This window comes from Gymnoscopelus microlampas (genome assembly GCF_963454915.1).
Source record: "Gymnoscopelus microlampas genome assembly, chromosome: 8".
NCBI classification, from domain to species: domain Eukaryota; kingdom Metazoa; phylum Chordata; class Actinopteri; order Myctophiformes; family Myctophidae; genus Gymnoscopelus; species Gymnoscopelus microlampas.
This window is the reverse complement of record NC_139945.1, coordinates 55,472,156-55,492,229: the sequence shown is the minus strand read 5'-3', so window position 1 is coordinate 55,492,229 and position 20,074 is coordinate 55,472,156. Positions and strand designations below refer to the sequence as shown.

The following is a 20,074-nucleotide window of genomic DNA, read 5'->3' as shown; positions in this document are numbered from 1 at the left end:
CACAGCCTCCGATAAGCAGTTTTTCTACTTTTGTTAGTTTTTTTTTGCTTTGTACCCCTTTTTCTCTCCAATTTAGTCATTATACCAATTGATTCCTCCCCACACACATTTCTCTGTGTTGTCACTGTGTTGTATCCTACTGACTCACCTGCCAGTGAGGAGCCCCCACCAGGAGGACATTAATGTAGAGCCTCTGTCCTATACTCACAACGTGAGTACTCACATCGTGTCACGATACAACACGTTGTGAGCTTGCAGTTCGGCTATTTTCACTATTTGACATACAACGACATAACCATCATTGCAGCAATTACATTATATATAAACATGCAAGTTTATGACCTGATTTAATTGCTACACTCTGTTTAACGTCCAGACAGTTTGTACTCAAGTTATTTTTTTAAATGTATTTAACTCCTTATCTCTCCTCTCCATCAATAGATGATCATTAGGTACTGCACATCATGTGGTTTCTCTGCAACGTCACAGTTTTCTTGCTGACATGAAGTTGTTATTCACCAGGTTTTATGCTTCTGTTCTTTAGTTAATTCAGTTTGTGTCATTGTTTGTACTATGTGCCAAATTGTTGAACATGAACATGGGTGTTAATGTTGTTTTAATTTTTATTTCAGAGCATGTGTTTTCCAAGTCTTTGATAATTCTAGTGTATACCTAAGTCCATGATTCCTTGTGATTTCCCAGTGTGGGTTTTTTGAGAAATAAACCTCTTGAATATTCACTGCTCGGCCTGTATCTGTCGTTCTGCATTTGAGTCCTACTCCTCCTGTACCACACCTTGACAATCAGTTGGCTTGAAGAAATAGCCTACATGACGTAATTCAACTAACTAAAAGCAGTCGCCTCTCGAGTCACTGAAATCGATAGGTCTCCAATTCATGTGTAATACTGCATTCAATACAACATGTTTGAAGGGAGAGTATTATTTTTCATCCATGCTAAAGTATACTCGTCTTGATTGAAGACCCATCTGTTGATGGCCGCTAAAGCAGTGGTCTTCAAAGTGGGAACCATTGACCCCCAGGGGAAATTTTTAATTCACTTGAAATCATTAGAAAGAAAATACTAATTATTATAATGATGTACAATTATGACAATTTAATTCAAGTCAAAACATTCTCATAGCAGTGTCCCTGTAGGACTGAATGATTTGATTCCATGGCCTAAGGAAAGTCAATATGGGGGTCTATGACGTTTTAAAAAACTTACACTGGCCTTTTGGAACAATACCCATTATTTCAACAATTCTCATTTACACGTAACCCGTTTAAATCTAACCCCTTTACACCTAACCCTAACCCATGTACACCTATATCCTTAACCCCTCTACACCTAGCCCCTTTACACCTAACCGATACATGGGCAACGCCTCCACGTTCATTTAATGCGGCCTGCGGGTCAATATATAAACATGCATGTTTACATGACCTGTTTTAATTGCTACACTCAATTGCATTTAATGTCTAGTCTGTTTGTACTCAAGTTATTTTTTTTTACAACATCAGTCGAAGATAATCAGGTGCATGTGTTTTTTTTATTTTTAACACCTTATCTCTCCTCTCCATCAGTAGATGATCATTAGGTGCTGTACATCATGTGGTTCTGCAACGTCACAGTTTTATTGCTGACATGAAGCTGTTATTCACCACGTCTTCCTGTAGCTTCATCGTGTCTCAGTGGATTGTGTGCACATTCTATGTGCATAAACTGCGTAGGTTGGCTCTGGCTGTGGGTTTAGAATATGTGTGCGGGGGCCCTGAGGTGATCTTAGACCCAGGGGGTCCACAGACCTGGGGTCTGGCCCTGCTCATCAGGCAACTCAGCACAGCTGAGAAGAGGGAGGAACAACCAACAGGCTGCAGCTGTGGCTCCTTCCCAGCAGCCCTGAATAAAACACCTCTCTGTCCTTCACAGAGTCAAGTCACCTTTATTTGTATATAATTGCACATTAAAAAACAACACAAGTTGACCCAAAGTACATCGTCTTTTTTAGACCAGTGGTTCTCAAACATATTCATTTGAATAACCTATGCACCAACCTGTAAGAGTCCATTTAGACCCCCCTCAAGTTACTCTGAGGGTCCCTGGCTGGACCCCACTTTGGGGGGGGGGGGAGCAATAGAGAATATATAGGCCTTTAGGTTGGATTTAAATATTCAATGGTGGGGTTGGATTATGTATGATGGGAGATTATTCTAGAGTTTAGGAGCAGCAACAGAGAAGGTCCTTTAGATCACCTTTAATGTTAAGACGTGTTTGTGGAACTGAATGGAGTGTTTAGTGGATGACCTTTTCTCCCTGTATAGATACAATACATGGGCAACTAGCGGCCCCCACCTTCACTTAATGTGGCCTGCGGGTCAATATATAAACATGCAAGTTTACATGACCTGTTTTAATTACTACACTGCATTGTATTTAATGTCCAGTCTGTGTTTACTCAAGTTCATTGGGGTATTTTTGTGTGACACCTTATCTCTGCACTCCATCAGTGTCTTACCAATAGGTACATGTTATTTATATTTTTAACACCTTATCTCTCCTCTCCATCAGTAGATCATCATTAGGTACTGCACATCATGTGGTTTCTCTGCAACGTCACAGTTTTCTTGCTGACATGAAGCTGTTATTCACCACGTCTTCCTGTAGCTTCACCGTGGCTCTGAAATGGAAAATATTACACACAACACTTTAATGCAATTACTTATAGGTTAATGTGGAACTTAAAGGAGTTTAGTGCATGACCTACAGTAACCTGGGGGCAGTTTGCCTTGCTGTCTAACCCCTGGCACACTGCCAACCAGCTAGCTGTCTGCTACCATGCTAGCTACTAGTTGCTAGCTCACTACCCTGCTGTCTAACCCCTGACACCGAGCAAGACCCACCACCTGGCACTGCCCTGAGCCCTCCTACACCTAACCCCTTTACACCTACTGTGTGTGTGTGTGTGTGTGTGTGTGTGTGTGTGTGTGTGTGTGTGTGTGTGTGTGTGTGTGTGTGTGTGTGTGTGTGTGTGTGTGTGTGTGGTAGTAGTATAAGGGTATATAGTGCTGGAATTTAAATAAGAATATTAGCAGTTGTTTGGAAGAGTGGGGGAAAGAAGCTGGCTGTTTGGAAAATGAACTTTTGGCTGACGTTATAATGACTAAAAATGATGTTGCCATGCAGGACAACTGTTGATCTTTTGTGTAAAATTAAAGGAGGAATTGTAGTATTTAAATAAGAATATTAGAAGTTGTTTGGAAGTGTGGGAAATTAAAAAAAAAAGCTGGCTGTGTGGAAAGTGAACTTTCTGCTGACGTTATAATGATTAACAATTATGTTGCCATGCTGGATAACCGTTGACCTTTTGTGTACAATTAAAGGAGGAATTGTAGTATTTAAATAAGAATATTAGAAGTTGGTTGGGAGTGTGGGGGAAAAAAAATAAGCTGCCTGTTTGGAAAATGAACTTTCGGCTGACGTTATAATGACTAAAAATGATGTTGCCATGCGGGACAACTGTTGACCTTATGTGTAAAATTAAATGAGGAATTGTAGTATTTAAATAAGAATAGTAGAAGTTGTTGTGAAAGTGAATTCTAATTTTATAAAAATATCTGTGATAAACAGCATGGTGTTGAAAAGTGGAGCAGCGGTCGTTTTGACATAAAAATAAAACGCTTGCATGGATTGCTTGGAAAATTCAGTATTTTGAAGATATATTAGAAAACATATTGTTGTAATTATTTGAGGAATTTACAAGTTAAACGGAAGGTTGAAAATACGTCTAAAAATATTATTTACTTTTATTATTTTTTTGTAAAGGGATTGGTGGTTTGAAGCACAAAACAGTTATGGGTTGAGGAATGTTTAAGTACTGTTTAATGGTGTTTGAAAATCTAGATTTCAGATAAGAAAAATAGAACAAATGCTGCGGAAATTAAAGTAATACTAGGTAACGTTTTCAGTAAAACCAAAGTTAAATTGTATATCTTTTGTGAGTGGCAAATGTTTCACAACACCCACTCCAAGAATTTCACCCCCGAAAGCCTTTTATTTATATATTTTCTATTGAACGCCCGTCGAGCATGACTTTCCCTCGAAAATGACGTAATCTGGCCGGAAATGGAAGCGGAAATCCACGGGGTTCCTGTTTGGCCAGGAACTACCGCGCCGGTTTCCTGTTTGGCCAGGAACTACCGCGCTAATAACAAAAGGAAACTCACGCTGATTTTAAGAGATTGTATGATTTGAAGAACGAAAAAAAAACAGAAAAAGAAAACACAGCTCACGGTAACTAAAGCTCCACTGGCTAAGTTCCACACGATCCACAGATCGTATAAAACAATTAAAAGAACGCTTTTTGAAACACTTCCGTCTTCCGGTGAAAACGAATGGAATTCTGGGTAACAGAGGATAAACGAACGGCATGCAGTGACGGTAATGACCAGCAGAGGCTGCTAAAAGTCGTTTTTTGGAAATTTGCACAGAACAACTTTAAGTTAGAAAGTTAGAAGCAAGTAGATATCAGAAAAGGCTGTTGAATGCCTTTGAAAGGGCAGTTTTGTCTCACACACACACACACACACACACACACACACACACACACACACACACACACACACACACACACACACACACACTGGTCTGCTACCATGCTGGCTAGCTGTTAGCTGTCTGCTACTTGCTAGATGCTAGCTGTTTGCTACCATGCTAGCTACTAACTGTTTGCTACCATGCTAGCTGCTAGCTGTCTGCTACCTAGCTATCTGCTAGCTGTCTGCTACCTAGCTATCTGCTAGCTGTGTGCTACCATGCTAGTTGCTACCATGCTAGTTGTCTTCTACCATGCTAGCTGTCTGGTTCCATGTTAGCTGTTAGCTGTCTGCTACCATGCTAGCTGCTAGCTTTCTGCTAACATGCTAACTGTTAGCTGACTGCTACCATGCTACCATGTTAGCTGTCTGCTACCATGCAAGCTGTTAGCTGTCTGCTACCATGCAAGCTGTTAGCTGTCTGCTACCATGCTAGCTGCTAGCTGTCTGCTACCATGCTACCTGCTAGCTGTCTGCTACCTAGCTGCTAGCTGTCTGCTACCATGCCTAGCTGCTAGCTGTCTGCTTCCATGTTAGCTTTTAGCTGTCTGCTACCATGCTAGCTGCTAGCTTTCTGCTATCATGCAAGCTGTTAGCTGTCTGCTACCTGCTAGTTGTCTGCTAATATGCTAGCTGCTAAATGTCTGCGACCGTGCCAGCTGTCTTCTACCATTCTAGCTGCTACCATGCTAGCTGTCTGCTACCATGTTAGCTGCTAGCTGTGTGCTAGTTGCTACCATGCTAGCTGTTTTCTACCATGCTAGCTGCTACCGTGCTAGCTGTCTGCTTCTATGTTAGCTGTCAGCTCTCTGCTACCATGCTAGCTGCTAGCTATATTTTGCCATGCCAGCTGCTAGCTGTCTAATACTATGCTATATGCTAGATGTCTGCTAACATGCTAACTGCTAGCTGTGTGCTTCCATGCTAGCTTCTAGCTGTCTGCTACCATGTTAGCTGTTTTATCTGTCTGTTACCATACTACATGCTATCTGTCTGCTACCAAGCTAGCTGCTAGCTGTCTGCCACGATGCTAGCTGCTAGCTGTCTTCTACCATGTTAGATAGCTGCTAGCGTGCTGGCTGCTAGCTGTCCACTGCCTTGCTAGCTGTTAACTGTTTGCTACCATGCTAACTGTTAGCTGTTTGCTACCATGCTATCTGCTAGCTGTCTGCTACCATATTCGCTATTAGCTGTCTGCTACCATGCTAGCTGCTAACTGTCTTCCACCATGCTAGCTGCAACCATGCTAGCTGTCTGCTTCCATGCTAGCTGTTAGCTTTCCGCAACCATGCTAGCTGCTAGCTATCTTTTGCCATGTCAGCTGCTAGCTGTCTAATACCATACTACCTGCTAGTTGTCTGCTACCATGCTAGCTGCTAGCTGTCTGCTACCATGCTAGCTGTCTGCTACCATGCTAGCTGCTAGATGTCTGCTACCATGCTAGCTGCTTGTTATCTCCTACCATGCCAGCTGCTAGCTGTCACCTAACCCCATGTCCACCTAGCTTGTGTGTGCGTGTGCGTGTGTGTGTTTGTCTGTGTGTGTGCCTGCGTGCGTGCGTGTGAATGTTTCCTCTGAAATGTTGACAGGAACCATATGCGACTTGATGAGGGGGAGGTGTGATATCGTACCACACACACACACACACACACACACACACACACACACACACACACACACACACACACACACACACACACACACACACACACACACACACACACACACACACACACACACACACACACACAGTGTGACAGTGACAGTGTGACCACACACTGTCACTGTTTTGACACATGGCCTGCGAATGGTGCACAATTGGTAGGTTGTATGGACGAACAGACCACCATTCTCTCTCTCACCATGGCTCTTCACTGGATCCTAAAAGAGCCAGGGTGGGGTTCCGGCCAATTTATAGGGTTGTCAGGAGACGCACCTGTAATCACTGATCATGCCAATTTGGGCCAAACCATCTTGTCTGAGGACAAGGTTTTGTAACAGGTGTTGAAGAGGAACACTGGTGACAGTATCAGAAATCCCCCTAATTATTTGGTTCGTTCTGGTGGGAGGGGCCATGGGGCTATATAGGGGTGAGCTGCTCACTCTCTGTCATTCTGTTGTCTGCTGGGAGAGGTGTGCAGCTTCGAGTCTCTAAGGAGGTGTGTTATTTTTGTGTTTAAATGCATTCATTGTTTATTTGTTATTATATATAATTATTATATAATGAATTAGATTATTTATTGTATGTCGAAGTGTCCTTGAGCAAGACACTGAACCCTTAACTGCTCCCGACGAGCAGGTGGGTGCCTTGCATGGTCTCCTCCGCCACCGGTGTGTGAATGGGTGAATGTGAAATACATTGTAAAGCGCTTTGGAGAACAGCGCTATATAAATGCAGTCCATTTACCATTTTACCATATGTGCTACAGTATCTCTTGGGGGGGGGGGGGTCCATATATCATATATCTCTGCTGTCCGGCAGGAACCAGCTAACTCCAATATGTTCCTTTTTCAGGAAATGACAAAAAGTGGAGTTAGATGGTTTTGTTCATCATTGATAAGAACAGCTGAATGGACCGCCAAGCTCACAATGAGGTTGGAGGTCAAAAGGGGGTGGAGCCTGGAGTCAGTTAAACCAGCTAACTCCGGTGGAGTAGCTGGTTTAGCAGACAGTTTTGAGGATCGAATTAGCTGGTTCGTCCGAAGCGCTTTTTAATGCTTTTCATTGGTTCAATATTTTTTTTACCAACACACAGACCTAAAGGTTGTTCAATGGCCCTGATTTATGGAAAAAAATGCAAAAGTGTCGAAATGGAGTTAGCTGGTGCCTGCCAGACAGCAACGATTATGATTATTTTGGGGGGTCACGGCCTGAAAAGGTTGAGACCACTGGGCTAGATAGAGAGGCCAGTGAAGATTCACACCTCTAGATGACGTCAAATGAGTCATATCACATCATGGGACGTACATCACATGAAACGATGCATTTAATAATAAAACCCGACCCAGTGTTTGAGAAACACTGTCTAGACCATGGGTCTACAACAGCGGTTCCGGGACCCATAGGGAATCCTCAAAGTTACTGCAGGGGGGTGGGCACCAAATCTTTGTGTGATAAGAACTTTTGTTTTACATTAACATTAACCACTTGAACCCCATTTGGAGGGGAACATTCTCCAAAAATAGCAGATCTACAAGCTCACAACGCGTGAGCTTGTAGATCGACTATTTTCGGTAAAGAGGTTTGTTATTGAGGGGGGGCCAGACAAGTTCAGGGCCAAAGGTCAAGTATACTAAGTGCTGAGGGTTTAAGTGGTTAAATGTCTGAAAATACATATTAACATGAATCCAGCATATTAATAGAAAAGATATTGTGGAAACTAACACTGATGACAGTGCTGTCAAACTAATCTTCTAATCTATGAAATCTATGAAAAGGTTTAATCTACAACACAATGGTATACAATATATAGAGGGGGTCCCTGCGTCATCTCTCTCTCATCTACAATATGTAGAGGGGGTCCCTGCGTCATCTCTCTCTCTCATCTATACAATATGTAAAGGGGGTCCTTGCTTCATCTCTCTCTCACCTATACAATATTTAGTGGGGGTCCCTGCTTCATCTCTATCTCATCTATACAATATGTAGAGGGGGTCCTTGCTTCATCTCTCTCATCTCTAAAATATTTAGTGGGGGTCCCTGCTTCATCTCTCTCTCAGCTAAGGGGTCCTTGGGCTGGAAATCATTGAACACCCCTGATCTAGACACATCGAGGAGAGAAGACTTATTTTCATCAAGTTTTATTTTTTATTTCTCAAGGTTCAAGAAAAAAATAACATTACATGTTTTTAATAAATTCAACTGTTTGAAAATACAAGAATAAAAGTTTCATCAAACTGTTTATTTTTAATGGTTTCATAAATAATATTAAACAATAACATGCTGATGTACACTAAGCGCTTACTGCTCATAACTAATCTGGTTCTTTAAAAAAAAAAAAAATAATAATGCAAATGCTATTTATTGACAATAACATGATACATGACATGATAATGTAACTATTAAAATACTCTCAAAAGCAAAGCTTATAAATCATCTTAAACAATGATGTACACTATAGCTTACTGCACATAACTTGTTCCTAAAAATAAAACAGAATACAAATATATTGACATTAAAATGATAATGGTAACTTCAACACTATTTTACTATTAATATTCTCAAAATCAGTGGTTATAAATCACCTTGAACATCTAAGAGTAAGAAGTGGATATATAAAAAAAACATAATGTAATGTAATATAATGTATCAACAAACCTGGGAGTTCTATCCTCCCAACAGAAACTGATCTTACAACCCAACCAGATCCATACAACAGATCAATAGATCTCTAGCTCAGACTCTGGTGGTGACACTCCATGAACTGAATGAATAATGAACTAATTAACAATCACATAATAATCAACATCCAATCAACTCCTAGTATTAGACCTACTGTAGCCTAGCTGGCTAGCTAGCTATAAGACCTCCCACATTAGACACACTGCTGTTACACTGATGATGTAACAACATGTCAGTGTGATATTCACACTATAGACACACTGCTGTTACACTGATGATGTAACAACATGCAGTGTTGGGACTAACGCGTTACAAGTAACGCGTTAGTGTAACACCGTTATTTTTTTCAGTAACTAGTACTAGTACATTATTTTTTTAATTCAGTAACTCAGTTACCGTTACTACATGGTGCGTTACTCCGTTATTTTTGATATAGTATTTATATATACAGCGAGGGGAATAGTGACTGGGAATTGTACTTAAGTACAGTACTTATGTAAATGTACTCATTTACTTTACACCAGTCTGTGTCAAATGCGGAGACGTGCTGTGAGCGGCTTTGCAAGCTCTCACTCTCTCTCTCGCTCTCTCTTTCTTTCTCTCTCTCTTAACAGCGTGTGTGTTTCTGGGAAAGAGAGAAAGATTACGTGTCACATCACACGCTGTTAAGTTACACCTATTTCCTGTTAATAATAACCAGTGTAAAATGTGCTGCATTGGGAGGTAAATGGGAGACACTTCATTATAAAGGTATGACCGGAAAAAGATAGTTGTTTTTGCTGCTGCGTAGTTGTTGCGGCATATCTGTTGTCTGCACGACAGTCAGACAGAGGCCGTGGTCCGGTTATATTATATAAAGTTGTGTATTTAACAGTCAAACACAAGTTGTATCATTTCGAGTTGTCTGAGACACTAGGCTACTACAAGGGGAGGCATGCGTTAATCCGACAGACCTTTTCTCCGACTATGTGGCATCCGCGTGCGGTTAGGGTTAGGGTGCGGGTTTGGTTCGGGTTTAGTATTGGAAACGTCGGAGCGCTGCGCTGTCGGAGGAATGCGCTGTCGGACTAACGTACTGCACCCACTACAAGGGCACTTGTGAGTAAAGTTGGCAAGTTGCCCTACAGCAGGGGTCTTCAACAGGGAGTCCGGGACCCCTGGGGGGTCCTCAGAGTTACTACAGGGGGTCCGCCAAATCTTTGTGTGATATAATTATTATTTTTTACCTTAACCACTTGAACCCTAGGCTAGCATCCCTTTTTCTGAGGAGAACTTAGCAGATCTACAAGCTCACAAGCTTGTAGATCTGCTATTTTTGCCAAAGAGGTATAGGTGTAGAGGGAAAAAGGGCAGACCAAGTAAACAAAAAAGGTTTAATCTAAAACACAATTGTATACAACATAGAGGGGGTCCCTGCTTCATCTCTCTCTCAGCTAGGGGGTCCTTAGCCTGAACATGTTGAAGACCCCTGCCCTACAGTTTAACAACAATGCAAGTTGAAGATGAAATATCCAACACAGATGCGTAAATACTCTTAACAGCTATAGGCTACTGCAACTGTGGCATCCAGGTGAAATAGGCATCAACTGCCTATAAGGCTCTGCCACTGCCTAACTATACAGTATAACCTCCTGTGAGTGAGTAGTGGTCTATAATGTATTACCTTAACAGGTCAGCTGATCCACTTTAGGATTAATTTGAAATGCCCATTTATTTTGCAGTGCCCTTTGATTAGAAAATGCGTTCAAGCGCAATTGATCATTGAGAAACCATTACGCACGCAGCATGCGCAAATGGTAATGTAGGTAATTAATGTATTTGTGCAAGATGACCCTGCTACTGTAGCCTATATAAAATGTGTATCTTACTCGTTCATCATGGTTCATGTTCAAATAGCTCAATCCAAAATATAATGCTGTAGGCCTAAGTGTTAGGCTGTATTTACACACCTGCTTGTAATTAATGCTTCAACATAATTATGACCGGTATTTTTTATCAGATGTCTGATACATTTGAATCATTCCGGACATTGGGACCAGCAGATTACAATCCTATAGCGCGACCCCTGGTATAGACCACATTGCTTAGCAGAGTTCAGTGATGCAAATGCATGTCAAGTTGATTGTATTATTCTCCAATGCAATAACAGTACTCAAATGAAGGCTATAAGGGCAATAATGGGAGCCCTTTTTTTTTAAAGCAACTAAACTTCATTAAGCCCCCCGTTGGTGTTTTTATGGTGTTTTATGTCTTCTCTGACTATTTTGAATTTCTACCTGGAGGCTGAAACCTTGAGGGTCAAACGTGCCAATAGAAAAACAGCGCTTTAGTGACATAGTAAAAACATACCCTCCCCCTCATTATCATAACACAACAGGTGTGGGCATGAGGAGGAGGAGGGACTAGGACAGGTGGGTGGTGCTAAGGTGGTGGAGGAGGTGCTTTTTTGAAAAAAATCTTCCTCCTAATATAACCATACCTGATGATTATGTTTTGCATCACTGAAAATCACTGAAAATCACGGCACCACGTCTTTAAACCTAACCTTAACCTCACAAAAACTGTGCCTAAACCCAACCTTAACCTCATAAAACTATGCCTAAACCTAACCTTAAACCTAACCGTCACCTCACAAAAACTTGTGTGAGGTTTTGTGAGTGAAGTTGCTGTAACACCATTTTAACACCAGGTTTTTGATGTCATTTGAACCTTGCGCCGCCCCTTTTCTGACAGAAAGCCATGGAGAAGCAGGTAGGGCAGGTTTAAAAGTTGGTCTTGGCTAAAATCTCTTCCAGGTTTTGGATAAACTCAGTTGGGAATAGTTATTACTATTTATTGGACTTAACTGGAGTTGTGGCACAAACATGGCTGAATGTAGTCTCCAGTATCAAGTCAGTTTACAAGAGTGATGTCACCTGGGTAATGTTGGTAAGACTGAGGTGATGTGATGAATGTGATCTGAGCTCCAGGGAGATCCTTCTTATGTGTCCTGGACTCCTGCATCTTCACTGGGTCCAGCTTCAGAACCTGCTTAGACATCCACCTCTTCATACTGGTGGTATTCTGTCTCTTCACTGGGTCCAGCTTCAGAAACACCTTGGAGATCTATCTCTGTGTGCTGGTGGTATTCTGTCCCTTCACTGGATCCAGCTTCAGAAACACCTTGGAGATTTATCTCTTCATACTGGTGGTATTCTTCTTCTTCAGCAGCGGAACCAGCAACATTATAGTAAACTATGTCAACATTATCCTGTCCTACATTATAATAAACCAGCTCCACGTTCTCCACTCCTGCCCTCTGCCTTCTGGTGGCCTGGAGAAACACAGCAGCATCCAACTTTATCTTACTGGAATAGATCAGGCTATCTTATAGTAAGTAATAGTGTAACTACTTTATTTACATTGCAGTCTGGTAATGAATAAACATTAAAAAAGTACCTTCCAGAAGACACTGATTATCACCAGCAGCAACAGCATTAAGAATGTAACTTTGAAGATGTTAGCTGTCAGATGAGAAGCTGTGAGATAAATACGAGCGTTAGAACATCACCACACATCATGTAAGGAACAGCTCTAATAAACAGCATGTATTTTGTAATTTGATATACTGCACATCATACAATAGATGCATTCATCAATTCATGTAATTTCTTTGATTGAGATTTACTAGAAAAGTCCATTTCATTCAAGTTACCTGTGACTGTGAGAGAGAGGATCTCGCTCTCAGAGGAGAAGTCATGAGAAGACACATTGGTGTGATTTATAACAACATTGACGTGATAAACACAGCTGTAGTTTCCTTGGTGGGTGTGGTTTGCTGCAGGAAACAGGAAGTCGGCAAACAGGAAGTTGGCAGAATGATTGACAGCTGGCTGGGTGTAGTTTTGTGTCGTGTTGAAACTGCTGTAGTTCCCTCGGTGGGTGTGGTCTGCTGCAGAAAACAGGAAATCAGAAGAGTGATTGACAGCTGGCCGGGTGTGGGTGTGTGTTGTGTTGGATCCAGTGAAGGTGAGGTGGAAGGAGCCTCCTGGGTACTGTGGCTGGATGGAGCAGCTGATCGTGAAGTCAGAACCCTCCAACACCTGCTGCCCGTGCTGCTGGCCATCAGAAACCCCGTTTATGGAGGGGAAGAGGGTGATGATTGGCTTAAACAGCAGATCTGTAACAAGACAGAGGTGATTGGCTGAAGCAAAAGATCTCTAACAAGACAGGGTGAACGATAGTTATAGTTATAGTCCCTTAACGGCCCTTAAAGGGATATTTCACTTTAAAAAAACTTTTGGTCATTTTATCATCATCTCAGGCCTTTGTGAGCCCCCCAGACAGTTTTTAAGTTGCTCGATTCAGTATTTAGATATTTGATATTCATTTTATCAAACACGCCCCCTTCCTATACAAACCCATTGTAACTTCAAACTCCATTTTAACCATGTTAGATTCATCAAAAACACCCGTCCTTGGTTCTGGTGGCTCACCCTGCCCTCTTAATGTGTGAGGGGGCCGTGTTTTTCCGATACATTTTTCCATTTATTTTATTTTATTTTTGTATTGAATTTATTTTTTTTCATTTTCCCAAAAAAATATTAAAAATAATTGAAAAAATAATTAAAAAAACACGGCCCCTCGCGTATTAGGGGGGCGGTATGAGTCACCAGAAGCAAGGACGGGTGTTTTAGATGAATCTAACATGGTTAAAATGGAGTTTGAAGTTAAAATGTGTTTGTATAGGAAGGGGGCGTGTCTGATAAATTGAATATCAAATATCTATATACTGAATCGAGCAACTTAAAAACTGTCTGGGGGGCTCACAAAGGCCTGAGTAGATGATAAAATGACCAAAAGTTTTTTTGAAAGTGAAATAGCCCTTTAACATGTGTGAAAAACACAAGTGTGTGCATGTGTGGGTCTCAACTTTTGCCAAATGTAGGAGGTGTTCAAGCAAAATGATTGTCATCATTGAAGTCATTGTTTGTTACCTGAACAGATCACCTCCAGTCTGTAGGTGGAAACAAAAGACCCATTTGTTCCACATTCCATCAGTGAAGACTCAGATCCAACACAGGGAGATGTAATCTTCCATACAAATTGATCTGTAAAACCCAAACTCATTTTCATTGAAACAGCAGAGCCACAGTCCAGCTGTCTACACACTACAGCAGATGAGTTCTGGTTCCACTTAGATGTACCACCCACTGGTCTCCACTCTCCCTGGTGTTTCATCTCCAGTCTACCAGTACAGTGACTGGCTCCTCCCACCAATCTGACATCATCAGACTCTGTAGAGAGACAAGAGAGTAAACAGTGAAATCTGAATATTTTCACTATGAAATAATAATCCACAATTGTAGTTTTTCTCTTACCTGAGCAGGTGAGTCCAACAGTCTTGTCAGGTGAGCAGGTGTTTCTAGTTGAGTCTGAGGTTCTACAGTCCATGAGAACAGACTCGTTGCCTTCACACTGGAACTCTTTGGTCCACATCGGAGCCTTCACTTCTCCATAGAGCGCCCCCTGGAGGACTGAAGGAGTCCCACAGTCAAGCTCCCTACAGACCACCTCTGCATCCTGCTGGTCAAAGTCACCTTCACACACTGAGACCCACGACTGATTAGACTTCACCTCCACTCTGCCTGAACATGAACTAGTCCCATTCACCAACCTCACTGACTCTGGAGAGAGAGAGAGAGAGAGAGAGAGAGAGAGAGAGAGAGAGAGAGAGAGAGAGAGAGAGAGAGAGAGAGAGAGAGAGAGAGAGAGAGAGAGAGAGAGAGAGAGAGAGAGAGAGAGAGAGAGAGAGAGAGAGAGAGAGAGAGAGAGAGAGAGAGAGAGAGAGAGAGAGAGAGAGAGAGAGAGAGAGAGAGAGAGAGAGAGAGAGAGAGAGAGAGAGAGAGAGAGAAGACAGACACACACACACACACACACACACACACACACACACACAGAGAGACAGAGACAGAGACAGACAGAGGGTTGGGGTAAATATCACTCTAAATAAACCAATACAGAATGATACATTCATCCATATTGGTTGGATGTTGAACTCTTAAAACATCAGAGACAAGTGTTTCCTAACCTAGGGTCTGGGCACCCTTTGGGGGGCGAAAAGATCAAAAGTGAGGCCTTGTCTGTTTTTGGATGTAGTTCAACGTTTTAAACATGTTACATAAATTTATAACTTTCTTTCCTGGGTTATTATTGTCAACAATAGACAAAAATAGTCAAACATTTTCCAAAGAAAATAGAACATGTTACATAATGGACAATCTACAAGCTCACAACGTGTTGCATAGCGAAACGTTTTGAGCTAGCGAAACGTTTTGAGCTTGTAGATTGAGTATTTTCACTATCTCCCTAACAACAACAACGTATAAAGCTGAAGTGGTTGAAGGGCTGTTCACACTGAGCACTATGACTATAACTACAACTACAAAAATATAGTTTTAAAAATAGTTCTAAGTCAAGTGGATGGCAGAGTTCACACCAACTATAAAATAAGAAAATGGTGAACGATATATTTATAGTTATGGTAGCCTAAGCATAAACGGCCCTTAACATGTGTGAAAAACACAAGTGTGTGCATGTGGGGGTCTCAGCTTTTGCCAGATGTAGGAGGTGTCCAAGGAAAAGAAAAGTTGTGTATTACTGTCCTGGATGGATGAATGGATGGATGGACTTAAACCTTATATACTTGACACGTGTCCCACAGAGGCCTATAATTGGACCCCTCACCTCTTTTCCTCTACAGCAAATGTCTTTGCGAAAATAGCCGATATGCAAGCTCTGTGACACATTGTGACCTTGTAGATCGGTAAATTCTGCAAATTGTTCGCCCCCAAAATAGTGTTGCTAATGTTCATGTGGTTAGTAAATTACTGTAAAGATTTTTGTCATTGTTTAAGTCATTGTGTGTTACCTGAACAGATCACCTCCAGTCTCTCAGTGGAAGCAAAAGACCCATATGTTACACATTCCCTCAGTGAGGACTTAGATCCAACACAGGGAGATGTAATCACCCATACATGTTGATTTGTAAAACCCAAACTCCTATTCATTGAAACAGCAGAGCCACAGTCCAGCTGTCTACACACTACAGCTGATGAGTTCTGGTTCCACTCAGAATCAACATCCACTGGTCTCCACTCTCCCCGGTGTTTCATCTCCAGTCTACCAGTACAGTGACTGGCTCCTCCCACCAATCTGACATCATCAGACTCTGTAGAGACAAGAGAGTAATCAGTGAAACATAAATATTTTCCCTATCAAAAAATAATCAAATAATGTAGTTTGTTATTTACCTGAGCAGGTGAGTCCAACAGTCTTGTCAGGTGAGCAGGTGCTTCTAGTTGAGTCTGAGGTTCCACAGTCCAGGAGAACAGACTCGTTGCCTTCACACTGGAACTCTTTGGTCCACATTGATGCATTCATTTCTCCATAGAGCGCCCCCTGGAGGACTGAAGGAGTCCCACAGTCAAGCTCTCTACAGACCACCTCTGCATCCTGCTGGTCAAAGTCACCTTCACACACTGAGACCCACGACTGATTAGACTTCACCTCCACTCTGCCTGAGCATGAACTAGTCCCATTCACCAACCTCACTGACTCTGGAGAGAGAGAGAGAGAGAGAGAGAGAGAGAGAGAGGAGAGAGAGAGAGAGAGAGAGAGAGAGAGAGAGAGAGAGATGAGAGAGAGAGAGAGAGAGAGAGAGAGAGAGAGAGAGAGAGAGAGAGAGAGAGAGAGAGAGAGAGAGAGAGAGAGAGAGAGAGAGAGAGAGAGAGAGAGAGAGAGAGAGAGAGAGAGAGAGAGAGAGAGAGAGAGAGAGAGAGAGAGAGAGAGAGAGAGAGAGAGAGAGAGAGAGAGAGAGGACAGACAGACAGACAGACAGACAGACAGACAGACAGACAGATATCACTCTAAATAAACCAATACACAATGATACATTCATCCATATTGGATGGATATTGAACTCTTAAAACATCAGAGACGAGTGTTTCCCAATCTGGGGTCCGGGCACCCTTTGGGGGGGCGAAAAGATCAAAAGTGAGGCCTTGTCTGTTTTTGGATGTTAGACCGGTGGGATTTCTGAAATATGTGATTGTTAGAGGCATTTGGGGGTAAAAGTTGGGAACAAGGCCATTTTACATAATTCAAGGGTGCTGAATCAGAAAAACACTGTTCCCAAGCAAAATTCTTAGTGCTTAACCTCCTAATTTGCATTTCAAAATGGCTGCCGATTTTGAAGTATTTCTTAAACAACTCTATAACAAAGCAAGCAAATCTGACAAATAAAGTGTATATATTTATGTTCTGAGGGTCATACAATGTGTGGAAGATATTTGTAATGTAATAAATGTAAATAAATGTAAATAAATATGCAAATTAGAGGCCACCATTACATAAAATCATGTACCGTAGTACTCAAACGGTGCAAAAGGTGCATCCCCCTTATTTTGTTTCTAATTATCTGTATTTTTGCCATCCTTAGGACATCTAAAATACATACTTTTTCCCCATGCTAAATGTTTAGTTTTTGACCTTCTAATCTGCATATCTGAATGGCTGCCAAATTGGCAAATTCGCACCTTTATCTTCAATAAGTCTGTGGCCAGGCAAGCAAAATTGACAAATGAAGTGTCTATATACAGTTTCTACAATGTGAGTACAGAATTTGTAAGTAATATAATATGATAATATAATATAATATAATAATCAGCCTACTCCGAAATATGCAAAATAGCGGCCTCCATAACAGATAACGGTTTATTACTCTAAAGATACTGTATTGGCCATTGTTGAACGAAAGTCTAGACACTAGACCACATTCATACAAGGAGGTTGATCATCACTCCGTTGCTGACATGCACACATGGCTGTGCATCGTAACCCAGATTTCCGGCATTTGCAACGACGTGTTGTGCATTGCTTATGGCATGCACATGAAATCATTTCTATAGGCTATACTAGCATGGAACAGGTTGGACAAGGCTAGAGTAGGTTGTACTAGGTTGTACCAGACTCTAATACTCTCTTTTAGGCTTTACTAGTCCCTTGTCAGCCCTGTAGATACTCAGACCATAGGGACTAACCACTGTGTACACAGGCCATAGCTTGTGTGTGCACGAGCAATAGTTTTGCATGAACCTTTGTAGACCATAGTACAGATCTGCCTTGTACAGCCTAATATAGCCTAGTACAGCCTAGCAAAGCCTACTAGAGATTAAAAAATCACAACCCTGTGTGAAGGTAGCGGCGCCTTTGATACATTTTGTCATCGATATGTGTTTATAATGTGTTTATAGCCATGTGTCACGTGAAGCTTGACCAATCACTTTGTTGACGCACCTGACCAATCAGAACGTTGACGCACACGGACAAAGTCAGGTATGGAGCGGCTAGCGCCACTAAAAAGCCTATTAGAGACCAGTAGAGTCTAGTACAGTACAGCCTAGTACATCCAAGACTAGTCCAGACTTTTGGGAGAACAGACTAGGGGAGGGTGGTATAGGCTATACTAGCATGGAACAGCTGGACTAGGCTAGACTAGGTTGTACTAGGCTGTACTAGACTCTAATAGGCTCTATTAGGCTGTACTAGGCTCTTGTCCGCCCTGTAGATCCTCAACCCATAGGGACTAACCATTGTGTACACGGGCAATAGCTTGTGTGTGCACGAGAAATAGTTTTGCTTGAACATTTGTAGCAAAGTAAAGTACTCGCCTTCTATAGCCTATTAGAGCCCAGTAAAGCCTAGCAAAGGCTGCTAGAGCTGAAAGCAGACTATTAGAGCCCAGCAGAGACTAGTACAGTAAAACCTAGTACACCCAGGTCTAGCCTAGTCTAGCCTGGTGGGAGAACATAATAGGGGAGGGGGTACCCAGGCTATGCTAGGACTGATAAGGCTGGACTAGGATAGATGAGGCTGTACTAGACTCTAATAGGCTATATTAGGCTGTACTATGCTCTTGTCAGCCCTGTAGATCCTCAACCATAGGGACTAAACCACTGTGTATACGGGCAATAGCTTGTGTGTGCACGAGCAATAGTTTTGCATGAACCTTTGTAGACCATAGTACAGATCTGCCTTGCACAGCCTAATAGAGCCTAGTACAGCCTAGCACAGCATACTAGAGCTTAAAACAGCCTATTATTAGACCAGTAGAGTCTAGTATAGTACAGCCTAGTACACCCATGACTAGTCCAGCCTTTTGAGAGAACAGAATAGGGGAGGGGGTACAAGGCTATGGTAGGACTGATAAGGCTGGACTAGGATATGTTAGGCTGTACTAGGTGGTACCAGACTCTAATAGGCTCTATTAGTCTGTGCTAGGCTCTTGTCAGCCCTGTAGATCCTCAACCCATAGGGACTAACCACCGTGTACACGGGCAATAGCTTTTGTGTGCACAGTCAAGCAATAGTTTTGGATGAACCTTTGTAGACCATTGTACAGATCTGCCTTGCACAGCCTAATAGAGCCTAGTACAGCCTAGCACAGCCTACTAGAGCTTAAAACAGCCTATTATAGACCAGTAGAGTCTAGTATAGTACAGCCTAGTACACCCATGCCTACTTCAGCCTTCTGGAGAACAGAATAGGGGAGGGGGTACAAGGCTATGCTAGGACTGATAAGGCTGGACTAGGATAGATTAGGCTGTACTAGGCTGTACTAGACTCTAATAGGCTCTATTAGGCTGTGCTAGGCTCTTGTCAGCCCTGTAGATACTCAGACCATTGGGACTAACCACTGTGTACACGGGCAATAGCTTGTGTGTGCACGAGCAATAGTTTTGCATGAACCTTTGTAGACCATAGTACAGATCTGCCTGTACAGCCTAATATAGCGTTGTAGACCAGCACAGCCTACTGGAATTTAAAACAGTCTATTAGAGACCAGTAGAGTCTACAACAGTAAAGCCTAGTACACCCATAGCCTAGTCCAGCCTTTTGATGGAACAGACTAGGGGACGGCGATTTACGGCGGTTTCAGACTATGGTTTCGGGTGCGCACTCCAGACCGCTCCGTTTCCGAGTGCGCTTGGCTGGCCCGCATTCACACTGGCCAAGTCTCTAACCGCGCCCGAATACACTTGCATATATACCCCCCGATCCTATAGGTGGCGGCATGCACATAGTGCTTCCCCAGTGG

The 20,074-nt window shown here is 42.2% G+C and overlaps 1 protein-coding gene across 1 annotated transcript; it reads right to left on the bottom strand.

The window, feature by feature from the left end:
- Positions 1-11,968: 11,968 nt before the first annotated feature.
- LOC311050658 (uncharacterized protein) lies at positions 11,969-14,026 on the bottom strand (the record flags this gene model as incomplete). Its single annotated transcript, XM_084064744.1, has 4 exons — positions 13,914-14,026; positions 12,632-13,096; positions 12,376-12,455; positions 11,969-12,250 (listed from the first exon to the last, which is right to left on the bottom strand). Exons 1-4 carry the CDS (start codon positions 13,972-13,974, stop codon positions 11,969-11,971), a joined length of 888 nt encoding a protein of 295 aa, XP_083920870.1. The 5' UTR covers positions 13,975-14,026.
- Between the last annotated feature and the right edge of the window lie 6,048 nt (positions 14,027-20,074).